At 40.0% G+C, this 15,659-nt stretch overlaps 1 protein-coding gene across 1 annotated transcript in view; it reads right to left on the bottom strand.

Moving 5' to 3' along the window:
• Positions 1–365: 365 nt before the first annotated feature.
• The window catches only part of LOC141649204 (uncharacterized), a 28,727-nt gene continuing 13,433 nt past the window's right edge, over positions 366–15,659 (bottom strand). The window contains exons 2-4 of the mRNA XM_074457899.1: positions 1,256–1,427; positions 927–1,082; positions 366–769 (exon numbers count right to left, since the gene is read on the bottom strand). Coding sequence (XP_074314000.1) covers positions 366–769; positions 927–1,082; positions 1,256–1,427 — 732 coding nt within the window. The remainder of the gene's footprint in view (positions 770–926; positions 1,083–1,255; positions 1,428–15,659) is intronic.

Here is a 15,659-nt window from a genome sequence, read left to right as displayed (position 1 = left end):
TAGTGACCTTCTTTTTAATCTTCGACTAAGGCTTGCTATGAATCCAGGGCAAGATAGCAGTTGAGGGAAAATGAATAGAGATTTTTACACTGATCATCCCAAGTATTTTCTTGATGTAATCGCACTGGTGAAAAAGATGGATATAAGTCTCAACATCCACACCACACACCAAACACACAACACCCTGACTAATGCCCAGCTGAAACAACTTATCCTTCAAACGCAGGGCCTCTCTTGCAATCGACCAATTAATAAAGGTATGCTTAGGCACACTCCAAGCATTCCAAATATACTTGTACCAAGGAACTAGTGGATTATGGATCCTGATCAAATCATATCCACTGGATACAGAATACCCAGCAGAACTAGTACTCCACACACCAGCATTGGAAAACCAAAGGGAATCTGTTTTTGAGCTTACAAATAGACTTCCAACTCCAAGCCACATCTGGTTTAGGGTAGTAGGAAGATAAAGGAATACCCTTCATATAAATGTGGTTGACCCATCTGACCCGAAGAGCATCAGGCTTTGAATGAATCCACCAAACAAGTTTACCAATAGCAGTTGCATTCCAGTAATAACTGTTCCTAACACCCAGACCTCCTTCACATTTTGGTACACTCAGTTTTTCCCATCTTACTGGTGGTGAACTCAAGAATTCAGTGGAACTATCCCAAAGATAGTTCCTACACAAAGCATCAATCCTTCTGAGAACACCCTTAGGAATTATGAAAATAGTAGCCCAGTAGCTATACAAAGAAGTCAACACTGCATTTACCAAAGTTAGCCTGCCACAATAAAAAAGTTTTTTTTGCACCAAACCCTCTAATTCTGGCTGTAACTTTGTCAATTAAGACAGCACAGTGTTTGTGAGAGAGCCTGCCAAAGACAATAGGTACACCTAGATATTTGAAAGGTAAGGTACCTTCCACAAAACCAGACACCTCAATGATATCAGCCTTATTAGAATGATGAACTCCATTAAAATAAATATTAGATTTCATAGAATTCATTTGCAGACCAGTGGCAATGGAGAAGGTGGCAAAAGCTCTTAAAAGAATCATGATTGAATGAGTATCACCTTTAGAAAAGAGGAGTAAATCATCAGCAAATAGAAGATGGGATAATTGAAGGCTACCACACAAAGGATGGAATTTGAAAGACATTGTAGTGGTTACATGGTCTAAAATCCTGCTCAAATACTCCATAGTGATAGTGAAAAGAAGAGGGGAGAGGGAGCCCCCCGCCTCAAACCTTTGGCCCCTTTAAAGTATCCAAAATTCATGCCATTAAAGACTAAAGAATAAGAGGCAGTCCTGACACAAGTCATCACTAAATGAATAAAAGGAGGAGGGAAATGCAAAGCCTCAAGCATTTGTTCCAGAAAGCTCCAATTCACAGAGTCATAAGTATTCTTGAGGTCAACCTTCATCAAGCATCTAGGTGACACATATTTTATATTATTAAGCCTCACAAGATCTTGACATATTAAAATATTCTCAATGATTGTCCTACCTTTCACAAACCCTCCTTGGTTAGGGCTTATAATTTCAGGAAGAATCTTGGACAATCTAGAAGCAAGAATTTTGAAATGGCCTTGTAAAGAACATTACAACAAGCAATAGGCCGATATTGGGTAACATTTTGGGGGAGGTCAACTTTAGGAAGGAGAGTAATGAAAGTATGGTTCACCTGTTGAAGCAATTTTCCAGAGGGAAAAAAATCAAGCACAGCAGCTGTTGGAAATCATATTTTACAAATCACATATTTTAGTTTAAACTTGTAGTCATAAAAACTTAAGGATCTTATGCATGCAAATTTAATAAAAGGAGATGAGAAAAAAACAATTTCTCACCGCCTAATTTTCTGCCATTTTGGGCACAAGTGAAGTCTCCTACCTCACTTGTTCTTGAGCTTTCCATATGTTAGGATGATCCTCCAAAGACTTCAAGTATAGAAGCCACTCTTCTTTATTGCACCCAAGATGATCCCTTATCTCTACTAAATAATATGTGCTAGATATTTGTTTAGTAGTTTACCTTAAAATTGATTACTAATACTCATATATTACATTAATAATATTAGTAATGTGATTGAACAAATTTAATCATCATTTCTCTAGTTTTAGAGAAAGATGAACAAGAATACGAGAGAGGAAAGGTTTTTGCATCTAAATGAATGGAATATAGAGAAGAGTAAAAATAAGAACAAAAGCTTGTAGGTGAGTGTGTATGGTCACCGGTTTTTGGAGGGTGGAGGACCAATATTTGGTCCTTCACTTTTCCTTTTGTTCTTATCAAAACCTTAGGCATGTAAAGGTAGGTGTAGATTAGGCATTATTAGCTTATTTTATCCCATAAAATAATTCACCCACTAACACCCATCATTCTCATTATTTCGGTCCATGTACCATAAAATGGACTACCATTTTATTTTGTCAATTTGTTATTTGTCACACAATATGTCACATGTAGTATGTTACATGTTATTAATTAATTTAATGCATATTTATCACATAAATATCATTTTATAAATTAATTAAATTACATACAATAAATTGACTTGTGATACTTGATCACATAAATAAAATGGGTCATTTAATTATAATTCACAACATCTTGTAATTATAATTAACCATTCATTCTTATCTTTATTGTTTCTCAAACAATAAGCAATTTTAGTAATGAAGTATTTTTTATTACTAAAATAAATCTTATTTAATCCCATTATAATAAGATATCACTATTCTCTCTCACATGAATTGTTCAATTTTAAGGAATTGATCAACTTGTATCGTCATACAATTAATCAACTTTACAGATTAGGGCATCATCCTTTAGGTGTGACCTTAAGGGATCAACTGACCACCACCGTCCCACGACAGTAACGTCAAACTCTAGCAAGCCAATCGTTACCGATTAATGTTGATCAGTTGACTATATAATGAATCATCCCTTACGTATTCTTAAAAATGAGATTTAAACATGTGATCATCATGATCGACAATTGTGATCGCATTATTATCGGGGACACTCCAACAATCTCCCACTTGTCCTCGACAAGTGTGCATCACCAATTCTCTTGTCCTATTACTATCCCCCACTCAATGCAAGGTGTCTTTCAGGTCGTACTTGCAAGTGATCATATCAAGAGTGGTTTCCTCGATCTGGAGAATAACTAATTTGACCGGAATTATCAACCATAGATACCTTCCGAGCGTGGCCACGCATTTCCAGTTCATTACTCCTCGAGTGGCCCTGAGATATTGTTTTAATCCTGACAAGGGGGTGGACAATTCATATCGCACTATTCCCTTCGACTAGCCACGGCCATCATAACCCAAAATATGCCCATTTGACCTCATTTACGAAGGTCGTAGTAACATAAATCAAAGTTAATCTGAAACCATGCCACCTTAGGCGAACAGTCTTTAGTCAAAAGAATCGACTCATTAGAATAATATAGTAGCTCTCGCCACGACCAAGCTTTATAAATTTGCCAGAACTCTATAAGCGGTCACTGCCCGAGAAAGTGTTCCTAACAGTCTGCCTATGTGATCGACTTGTCATCTCACATGACTCTATGGCACTTGAACTTGCCATCAATCGCATCACACTCTAGTCACTTCGAGACGTCACCTCATACAAGTGACTATGGGCAAATACCATGTTAATCCGGGTTCACTTTAACGGGGTTCAACATAGTCATACAACCCGTTTGGATGTAACAAAGTACAAGAAAAGAGTTTTTAAAGTAAAAACTCGAACGACAAATGCGATTATCACATATGAATAGCCAATGCCTGATTACTATTTCATATTCTATAATCTAATTTGATCTTGTATGTAGTTGTTCATTTCAATTCAATTGAAATGATATGACTCATCACGTTAAGCCTATGAGAAGGCTTTGGTTAGTAGGTTTTATCAACTTCTTGTACCTTACTAAACGTTACTACATACTCGTTTTCCTTTGTAATGTATACATTTGCATTACAAAACTTTCTGAGTACGTGTCTAGATCCAATCTAGACATAAGCTCTCTAGCCTTAGAATAGCTCCCACTGTTTTCACATTGTGCGGGATCCATCCTCTTGCACATCTCATGATTGCAAGTGTACTCAATTTCCGTTGTAAGCATCACTCATTGTTCTTTATTGCCTAGAACGATTCTAACAAATCCATTCTGAAATAACACAGCCACAATGGTTCCTTAACCATCTTTAGGTGTTCTGAATACGGTATTTGTCCGAAACCTTATACAATCTCAACAGTCATTAGTGTAAGCCCTTACACAAATTTGTGAATTGCATCAAAAACACTTAACTTACCATCCTTAATGCTTCTTCAAGCACTTAAGAATAATCTATATGGCTATTTGATAACTATTTCTTAGATTCGATTTTGAAACAACTCATCATACTCAGAGTATATGAAGTGTTATACATCATTACTCATTTAATGGTCCTGCAGCGGAAGCAAATGGAATCAATCAAATATGTTCAACTTGATTGAACTAGTCATGAATCTTATCAACATAAGGCTTCTTATTTGACGCTAATATCATGTGGATTTATCTCCATAAATCTGAATATTAAAGATGTATTATATTTCTCCAAGTCTTAAATCATTCCAATGATCAATATGTCATCCACATATTAGACTAATTAAAATTACCGTAACTCCCACTAAACTTCATCTATAAACACAACTTCTCGACCTATCGAGAAAAGTTTTATAACATGATCAAAACATTGATTCCAACTCATTGATGTCTTACTTAAGACCCTCTCTTAAGTTTCACATTATCTTAGGATGGCAAGAATCTACAAAACTCAAGACATGTATTGAATACATTCCTTCTAATTGAAGAAGTGGGTTTTAGATTCACTCGCTATATATATCTCATAATGAAACACAATAATCCCTTAGAAGATCCAAATAGACTTAAGCGTTTCAACTAGTGTAGAACCCTTTGCTACCAATCAAGCTTTGATATCTAACAATTCACTTGGAATTTATTTCGGATTTTCATGGCTCTAAGCCTTGTATTGAGTTGTGACTTAAACACTCTCATGTAAGTCATATGTTCATTACTTTCCAGAAGTAATCAACTTGAATCAAACAATTTCTTTGTAAGTTGCAAGCTCTTTACTTTCTAAAAGTAACACTAATTCATCATCTTCAACAAGTGATGACTTTAACTGTAATACTACGGTTTTATGAGTCTCGGGGTACTCTATCGAGTAGGCCTTACTCTGTCGAGTAAGGGTGGGTTGCAGTTTAAAATAGTTTCTGACCTGTTGGGTACTCGGTCGAGTAACTTAGATACTCGATCGAGTAAGGTGGCACTCGATTGAGTACCTCAGCTACTCGATCGAGTAGCCGGTTTACGGGGGATGATTTCTTAGGTTTTGATAATAATGCGATTAAGTATATATTACTTCCGTCACTATTCTTTAAACACTTTTTAAAACCTAACTACTGTGAAAAGAGAAATCAAACTACGTCATTCGCTTTAATCGCATTGTTGGCAAATCTCGGAGCTTGGAAGGTCGGATTTTACCTTTCTTGATACCTTTGTGATCCTTGCGTCGAGGGTAAGACCTACGTACCGTTTTTATAATGTTTCCTTAAGTTTCGTTAAACCCTAATTTTGGGAATTGGGGATTTGTGTTAGTTTTGTGATTGTTAGTAATTATGTGATTATATGTTAAGAGGAGGGTTCGTAGAAGAAGTATTTTGATACAGCTGTTGAGACCGTCTGATTGTGTTGTTGTTCCAGGTAGGGTTTCCCTACTCAGTATTATTTACATGATGTGTGGTGATTGTGCTGTAGTTAGTGATTGTTGATTGTTTCAGACGGTTGTTGGTGTTGTGTTGTGATTGTGATTGTTTGTCAATGGTTCTCGAGATGCGTTCTCGGCTGAGTGGAGTCACTTGCGGGAGTGGCTTCACGCCCTAGTTTCGCCCTTGGTGGAACCCGCCACGGAAGGGGATGTGCACATGAATGGGACAGTGTTATCGCTCGGTATGATGAGCGGGGATTTGGTGGGTACAACTGCGGTCCCCCACTGGCAGGGCTGGTCCAGTGGACAGTCGGTGACGGAGATTGATTGGAGTGGGTGATTGTGTGTGACTGTTTGAGCTGTGTTATTTACTGTACTGTTGGTTATATAAATTGTGTGACTAGTACTGACCCCGTTTAATGTTTTAAAAACTGTGGTGATCCATTCGGGGGTGGTGAGCAGTTATTGAGCAGGTATGATATGACGCGTATGGGATAGGCCGGGATGAGTCATCACGTGGCGCTTAGAAGTCTTCTGCATGTGTCGACGATGTTTTATAGCTTTGATAGTTTTAGCAAAGACCGTCGAGAATCTGTATTTCTTTTATCAGTTTTGGAGTTGGTTTGTAATCACTTTAAACATTATATACTTTTAAGTATGTTTCGTTATTGTCTTATGATTATCATTGCCTCGGGGAACCGAGATGGTAGCACTTCCATGCCTTAAGTGGTCCTAGTAAGGCACTTGGAGTATCATATTCACATGTTATGCTAGTAACATGTGAATATGATACTTGATGTCATATAATTGTGATGTTGTTTACGTAAAGTTATATAATAAAAACATGTGGGTAATATGTGATTGGTAAGTTGAATGATATATGTGCATCGAGTTATCTGTTGCTTGGCTTTTAAAGTTAGTAACATGTGGGTAGGGATACTGGTTTTATGAGCATCGAGTTGTTTTGTTTACCATGTTGTCGTTGAAGTTGTTGGGAAGTAAAATCAAGTAGTTGTGTTTTCGATTATAAAGAGGTTGTCTTTAAACTGTTATAACTTGAGATGCATAAATGATTTTAATGTGATTCTAATTGGAGGTGATAGCTTGTTCTTTTACGATTCTAACGATAGGTCACACGCCCAAAACGACCAAGAAATGAGTGAGTTATGACTGTTTTTTCTGAAAACTGGGACATCTTTGAGAAATGCGTAGGTACTCGATCGAGTAGCCTTGGTACTCGATCGAGTAGGGGGCACTCGATCGAGTATGTCAGTTACTCGATCGAGTAGCCCTGGTGATTTGTTTTACGTGCTTCTGACCTTCACCTACTCGATCGAGTAAGTCCCTTACTCGATCGAGTGGCCAGTACTCGATCTAGTGACCCATGATTCGGGTCATATGCTTATCTTTTGAATTCATTGCATATTATGTTTAATTCAAAGGTATTATTTTGCTTCTTTATGCGTTGTTTTACGCGTGTGTCGGTCTTGATGCGTAAGTTACCCAACCTTATGATGTAAGGAGTGGCACCTGTGGTGAGTATGAGTTCGGTGGGGTGGACATGAATATGTGTGGTGTTGTGATAGATAGTGGGAAGAGGAAAAGGAAGATCGTTATGGCTTAAGTGAGGCATAAAGCATGTTTTGTGAGATGAGATGAGTGATATGTTTGTGTGTTGAGTAATGTAAAAGTAAGTGAATACGGGCAAGGGGTGATGTGAGTCTAAGGAACGTGAGAATGAAAGGATTGAGAGTAAGGATGTGGATAGTGACAACTTGAGAGGTGTGAAGAATTATGGAGGGAGATGGTTAGGAGTCTCGTGGGTTAGAATATACATAGTGAAAGTTCGTTTTAAAGGGGTTGAGAAGAGTAGTATATAGTGAACGTTGTGGAGACATGTCGCGAGGTGGATTTGTAGACAGTGAGTGAGTTTGGGAGATTTGGTTTATTAAGAGGTGAAACTACTGTGGGATTTCCTTGGGCAATTAACGGTATGAAAGGAATTTTGATTTCTAAAGATGTACAAAGGAGATGCAATTGTTGAACAGTGAACGTTGACTTTATGGACAGATTAGAGGCAAGTGTGGGTGATAGCATAATAAGAGAAGATCCATGGTAAGAAAGAGTGAGATGATATCGATATGAAATAATGGAATTTGAATTTTGGGAACGATGAGAAGGTAACTGGAGCACTAAAGAGTTAGGTAGAAGTAATAAGGAGATGAGCTATTAAATGGTATTGTTGAGCATAAAGAGAAAAGAAGGATAAAAGTAAACTGAGAAAAATGTTCACCGGAGTTATGTGACATAAAATTAAGGAATCGTCGAGATGTATGATACTATCAAGAGTAAGTAAGTTAATGGTTATACAGAAGTTTCAGGACAACATGATTAATCATGAGTTTCGAGGAATTAAGGGAGTAAGAAGTTGGTGGAGTATTTGCACGATACGAGATTTTTGGTGGAGAGTTAGATGATGATACAAATAAGGATAGTATTGGGAAGAATGTTGAGGTAATTTTGTTGATGGATTCGACGTTCGTTATTTGGGATGTTAAGTAAAGATAGGAAAGAAATTGTGATGTTTAGAGATGAGTGTAAGAGGTTTGATGTCCGGACAGTGGTTGTGTAATTGTTTGTGACTAGTGGTTAAGGGTGATGGTATATTAGAAAGGTAGCAATTCAAATAAGGTTGATTTTCTAGAGGCCGGATAGATATGTATGGTTGTAGGAAAGTATAAGATGTGGTTAGATGGGGCGGGTGCTAATAGTCGAATAGTAATGGTATGGTTATACTTGGCATGAGGTGATGGTTATGCGAATGGGAGAACATGTTATGAGGGGCATATGAGTTAAGCTCGGGCGACAGGTAACCTTTATCGAGTGGTAACTTACGTGATCAGGACTGACCAGTTGGATGTGATTACGGGTCTACGATGTGTATAAATGTTTGTGCGAGGTTCTGACCTCACGGGAAGTGGTATGGTGTGATAGTTATAAAACTGTTATTTGAATGCTCTGTAATATATGTTGGACACGGTAATTTAATTGAATGATATTCAAAGAGGTAATAATTTGATTGATCTGGCATGACTGGTTATACTTGTATGCATTCATGATATATGTGTTATTCCGTGATGTGGTAAGGGGATAATATTCATGAGGTTATTATCTGTTTAATTCATATAGTATGTTGCTTTGTGATTTAGTAAAGTGGATTTGAGTAAGTTTTTCTTGTCTGAGAAGTTATGTTGAGTCAGTGCTTATGGGATTGTGTAAGTTGTGATGACTATCGATGTGGTTGTGGTGCCTCGGGTGGTGATCCGGGCACGGTATTTAGTGTTGTGATGCGGGTATTTTCGCATCTGCGCGGTGTGGTCATTGATGGCGGTCTTTGCGATGCCGTCACCGGTTGTGGTGGAGTAGGTGGGATGATTATGATTCGAGTTTCGAAAGTACATACCAGTTACACATAAATTGTTGTTTTGTTTGATGTTGCTTCCTGTGAGTTTCAGTTTGTACAGATAGACAGTTGTTTTGTTATTGATGTTTCTTATCAGTTAAGTTTTGGAATGAGGGTAGAGTATGATATGAAAGAGAGTTGTATATGTTTTCGTTGTTGTCATGGTATAGTGATATTCTCATTGATGGGACACGATTGTCGAAAGTTATTCTGATAATTTTGATCTTGTTCTAGATAAGGCTTTAGTAGACATGGTAATGGCAAGTGATTCGTAAAACATGTGTGGTAATGACCTGAAAGACGCAGGTGGTTCATAATCCTTTGTTGAGATAGTGAGTGTAGAGTGTTTGGAGGAATTAGTGTCATATGAAGTTATGTATGAGTTTTGTGGTAATGAAAGAAAAGAACTTGAGGAGCTAGTATGAGTGTACGTAACAAATGTGGATCGTGACTAAGGCTTTTGGGAGATAGGTGCTTTACATAGAGATGTATGTTGTTTTGCAGTTATAATGGAGAGTTAGTATGCCGATTTTGCTACGAGTTTCTGGTATAGGTTAGGTGGTGTGCCGAATGAGTTGAGGTATGAGAAATGTTTAAGTAAGAGAGCCTTAGATATATGCATGGTGAGTGTTTAGATTATAGGTGGTTACCTTTGACATGCGGTGGTGATGATGATTATGAGACGATATAGCTAGGATTTAGTATTAGTGAGTTACGAGGACGTAACATTTATCTTAAGAGGAGTAGGATGCGATAAAAGAGATTTTGATGGTTGTACATATGGTAGTATGTTTGGAAGTAGAGTGTTGGTGTAGCATAAAGGACGGATATTTGTTTTGATTGATTTTATTAAAGGTCATGACCGTGCTTGTAGTAGCTAGTGTTGACAGGTGGATGATGAGGTTATGAGTGTGAGTAAACTTCGAGGACGAAGTTCCTTTTAAGGCTGGTAGAATGTAACATTCCGTTTGATGTCTATGAGTGTCTTGATATTGGATTTGGTAGTGGATGATATATTATTGAGCTAGCAGCGTTAGAGGATGGTAGTTGGTAGTGTATGGAGTTAGTGTCGGGAGAGTTTATGATGTAGTTGATACGACATCGTGAGCGATGTGGGGAGGTAGGAATAGTTGGTGGAGTTGGTGTTAAGGGTTCATGGTTTCATGTTTTATAAGTTGGGGTTTTGTGTTGAGTTCTTGGTAGCTTTGTTGCGTCTTGACCGAGTTAGTATGTTTGTTTTTTTTATGTATGGGTTGAACTTCGGGGACGAAGTTCTTTTTAAGGAGGGAAGACTGTAATACTACGGTTTTATGAGTCTCGGGGTACTCTATCGAGTAGGCCTTACTCAGTCGAGTAAGGGTGGGTTGCAGTTTAAAATAGTTTCTGACCTGTTGGGTACTCGATCGAGTAACTTAGATACTCGATCGAGTAAGGGGGCACTCGATTGAGTACCTCAGCTACTCGATCGAGTAGCCGGTTTACGGGGGATGATTTCTCAGGTTTTGCTAATAATGCGATTAATTATATATTACTTCCGTCACTATTCTTTAAACACTTTTTAAAACCTAACTACTGTGAAAAGAGAAATCAAACTACGTCATTCGCTTTAATCGCATTGTTGGCAAATCTCGGAGCTTGGAAGGTCGGATTTTACCTTTCTTGATACCTTTGTGATCCTTGCGTCGAGGGTAAGACCTACGTACCGTTTTTATAATGTTTCCTTAAGTTTCGTTAAACCCTAATTTTGGGAATTGGGGATTTGTGTTAGTTTTGTGATTGTTAGTAATTATGTGATTATATGTTAGGAGGAGAGTTCGTAGAAGAAGAATTTTGATACAGCTGTTGAGACCGTCTGATTGTGTTGCTGTTCCAGGTAGGGTTTCCCTACTCAGTATTATTTACATGATGTGTGGTGATTGCGCTGTAGTTAGTGATTGTTGATTGTTTCAGACGGTTGTTGGTGTTGTGTTGTGATTGTGATTGTTTGTCTCTGGCTCTCGAGATGCGTTCTCGGCTGAGTGGAGTCACTTACGGGAGTGGCTTCACGCCCTAGTTTCGCCCTTCGTGGAACCCGCCATGGAAGGGGATGTGCACATTAATGGGACAGGGTTATCGGTCGGTATGATGAGCGGGGATTTGGTGGGTATGGCTGCGGTCCCCCATCGCGTGGTGGTCCAAAGGACGATCGGTGACGGAGAGATTTATTGGAGTGGGTGATTGTGTGTGACTTGTTTGAGCCGTGTTGTTTATCAGTCTTGTTGGTTATATAAATTGTGTGATTAGTATCTTGACCCGTTTAATGTTTTAAAAACTGTGGTGATCCATTCGGGGGTGGTGAGCAGTTATTGAGCAGGTATGATATGACGCGTATGGGATAGCCGGGATGAGTCATCACGTGGCGCTTAGAAGTCTTCCTCTCGTGTCGACGATGTTTTATAGCTTTGATAGTTTTAGCAAGAGACCGTCCGAGAATCAGTATTTCTTTATCGCTTTTGGAGTTGGTTTGTAATCACTTTAAACATTATATACTTTTAAGTATGTTTCGTTATTGTCTTATGATTATCATTGCCTCGGGGAACCGAGATGGTAGCACTTCCATGCCTTAAGTGGTCCTAGTAAGGCACTTGGAGTATGGGTGTAATACTCCGTATTTATATGTCTTGGGGTACTCTATCGAGTAGCCCTTACTCTGTCGAGTATGGGCAAGTTGCGAAATAAAATAGTTTCGACTGTTGGGTACTCGATCGAGTAGGCCGGGGTACTCGATCGAGTAAGGGGTACTCGATCGAGTACCTTGGGTACTCGATCGAGTGTCCTATTTTTACGGGGAGTTTTCTCGGGTTTTGTTAATTATGCGATTAAGGTATTTAAACATATTCGTCATTGTTTTAATTCACTTTTACAAAACTAAAACCCTGTTTAAGAGAGAAAGCAGCCACTTCATCTTCCTAATCGCATTCTTAGCAATTCCCGGAGTTCAGACGGTCGGTTTTTGTTGTCTTTCGTGTCGTTGGATTCCTTGCGTCGAGGGTAAGCTTTTAACATAATTTTTATAATGTTTTGTTGGGATTGATTAAACCCTAATTTAGAGATTGGGGGTTTTATGAGTAGTAAGTGATTGGTAGTCTTTATGTGTTATGTGTTAGGAGGAGGATTCGTAGAAGAGGCGTTTTGATACAAACAGTAGATACCGTCTGCTTGTTGTGCTTTCCGGGGATTTCCTACTCAGTATTAGTCCCATAATGGGATATTGGTGATGTGTTGTATTTGGTTGTTTGATATGATGATTGTATTGTGTTTGTGGTTGTGATTGCTGTTGATGGTTCTCGAGATGCGTTCTCGGCTGAGTGGGGTCACTTGCGGGAGTGGCTTCACACCCTAGTTTTGCCCTTCGTGGAACCCGCCACGGAAGGGGATGTGCACATTAATGGGACAGGGTTATCGCTCGATATGATGAGCGGGGCTTAGGTGGGAACGGCAGTGGTCCCCCATCGGCGTGGCGGTCCAAAGGGACGATCGATATTGAGATGATGGGAGTTGGTGGTGTGTGTGTGTGTGTGTGACAGTTCAAATTTGTCTGTTATCTTATTGTTGTTATCTATATTGATTGTGTGATTAGTACGACCCCCGTGTTGTTTTGTAAACTGCGGTGATCCATTCGGGGATGGTGAGCGAGATATTGAACAGGTATAGAGATGAGTACTGGGATAGCTGGGATGGCCACGACATGATGATAGAGTCTTCCGCTGTAGTTTAGCATTTATTATTATTTCAGTTGAGAACAGATAGTTTGGAATAATGTATTGTACTTTCAGTTTGGTTTGAGGATTGTAACTCTTCGCTAAAGCATTTATAATTAAACGTTGTTTCTGTTTTGTCTATTTGATTATCATACCTCGGGCGACCGAGATGGTAATGTCTTCATACCTGAGTGGTCCTGGTAAGGCACTTGGAGTATGGGGGTGTTACAAATGGTATCAGAGCGACGATCCTGAAACCTGTAACCAATGAACCTAATGAACGTAGAGAGTCAATTAAAATGAACCCGGGGTAAAAGTTGTAGGAGCTAGTGCAAAGGCTTGGGAGACGTCCTAAAGTCGCGGGGGTCGCCCTACAACTTTGAACCGGTCACATGGGGAAAGTGTTTGTCGTATGTGTGTTTGGTTAACTTGTGTACAAATGTGATGGAATGTGTTGATTGTTGGATGTTCGAATTGGAAGTTGATGAGATGAAAGAAAAGTGATGTCATATATATAGACACTGTTGATGAAATGATAGCATGTTGAATGATTTACAATGTGGCAATTAATAGCATGATTGATATGATATAATATGTGATTTATAAGGTTAGCATGTTAGCATATGACGTAATATGCGGGTAGCTCTTACGTATTAGTGATACTCGATCGAGTGGGACTGACTCGATCGGGTGGGTTTTTGGCGATTTTGAGTCCAGAATCGAGTTTTGGGGCACTCGATCGAGTAACTAGGGGTACTCGATCGAGTAGGGGGTCACTCGATCGAGTAGCCTAGATACTCGATCGAGTAGGTAGGAGATCGAAGGTCCGTTTTGGTTCGGAGTTTGGGTACTCGATCGAGTACGTGGGGCACTCGATCGAGTAGCCCGTTACTCGATCGAGTGTGTTTGGGAACTCGATCGAGTGGGTTCTGGGCATCGTGTGTTCGTGTTTTGAGGTTTAGTACGTGTGTTTATGTTTACCCTTTCTTATATAGCTTCAAGATGCCGCCCAAGAGAACTGCTTTGTACGCGAGAGCTGAGCTTATGACCGTGGATGACATCGTTAAGATGTTAGAGCACCAGGACGCTCTTACTGAGACCCTGAAGAGAGTGAATGAGGACAAGGATAAGAATAAGGAGAAGGAGGTTGATCATTCGAAAATCAGCCTTTACATTGCGAGGTTTAACCCGAAGGAATACAAGGGGGTTGGGGAGCCTAATCTGCTTGATAGTTGGCTGAGGGAGATGGAGAACATCTTAGACTTGGTTCATTGCCCTGATGAGATGAGAGTGGAACAGTGCGTTCTATCCGAGGGAGGCAAAGAGGCAAGTGGTGGGATTCAGTGAAGGTGAGTGCTAAGGAGATATACACCAACCAAGGCTTACCTGCTATACCTTGGGAGGAGTTTCGTAGGGCTGTGAGGAAGGAGTTCGTGCCGGAGCATGTAAGGAGTAAGTTGAGGGAAGAGTTTGATAAGTTTAAGATGACCGCTGAGATGTCGGTAGCCGAGTACTACAGGACAGTTCAATGAGAAGTCCAGGTATCTGAGGATATGGGTTTGAGTGAGGAGAACCTGGCGTTGAGGTTTGAGAGAGGGTTGACTACCACGATTATGGATAAGTTACCCGTGGGAATCCTTACCGATGTTAAGGAAGCTTATGAGAGAGCTGGGAGAGCGGAGAGGTTGGTGGAGATGGCTCAGGAGAGGTCAGGAGGTGAGAAGAGGAAGTCTGAGAGCGAGGGTGGTGGCCAATCTAATTACAAGAAAGGCAACCACAATCAGTCAAAGGGGTTTTCTTCTGGGTCTGGGTTTAGTGCTGGGGCTTCCTTTGGGCGTGGCCGAGGGAGTGTGAGCAATAGTTGGGGAGTGACCTGCTTTGGTTGTGGTGGCGTAGGCCACAAGAGACATGAATGCACGAGTGCTCCGGGATCCTTTCAGAGACCTGCGCAGAGCTTCGCGAGCAACAGACCGGCAGGATCATGGCCAAACCGGGGAAGTCAGAGTTACCAGAGTGGAGGCAACCGCAACGGCGGTAATTCTTATCAGAAGACACCGATGAACAACAACAACAACAATCAAGGGTCGGGTGCTAAGCCGACCGCATCAGCCAGTACTGTCCAGGGAGGTGGGCAGAAGACCAGTGGCAAGTTATTCATGATGGAGAAGAAGGCAGCTGAGGAAGATGCGCACGTTATCACCGGTACATTCCTTGTTAATGGTATTCCTACGTTTGTTTTATTTGATTCGGGGGCTTCTCAGTCGTTTGTGTCTTCGAGTCATGTAAAACAGTTGGGTTTGAGAATATATGAGTCTGTTAGTGCGCAAGTTTTCATACCTTCGGGTGAGTCTGTATCGTGTGGGAGGTTGTTTAGAGATGTATCTTTGATAGTTGGGCAAGTCGATTTCCCTGTAGACTTGCTAGAGTTTCCTTTTAATGGTTTTGAGATGATAGTTGGGATGGATTGGTTAGGAAAGTATAAGGCTAAGATAGACTGTCATCAAAAGAAAGTGTCCCTAAGAGGTCCTAAGGGTGTTAGTGTGTCTTATCGTGGGTTTCTAGTCAAACCCAAAGTTAAGTTGATTGCAGCTGTTACTTTGAAGTCGTATCTGAGGAAGGGATGTCCTTTGATCTTATGCCATGTGAGAGATGACCGGATAGAAAGTC

This window comes from Silene latifolia, chromosome 3 (assembly GCF_048544455.1).
Source record: "Silene latifolia isolate original U9 population chromosome 3, ASM4854445v1, whole genome shotgun sequence".
NCBI lineage: Eukaryota > Viridiplantae > Streptophyta > Magnoliopsida > Caryophyllales > Caryophyllaceae > Silene > Silene latifolia.
Note: the sequence above shows the minus strand (reverse complement) of the source record. Positions and strands in the feature narration are given on the sequence as shown.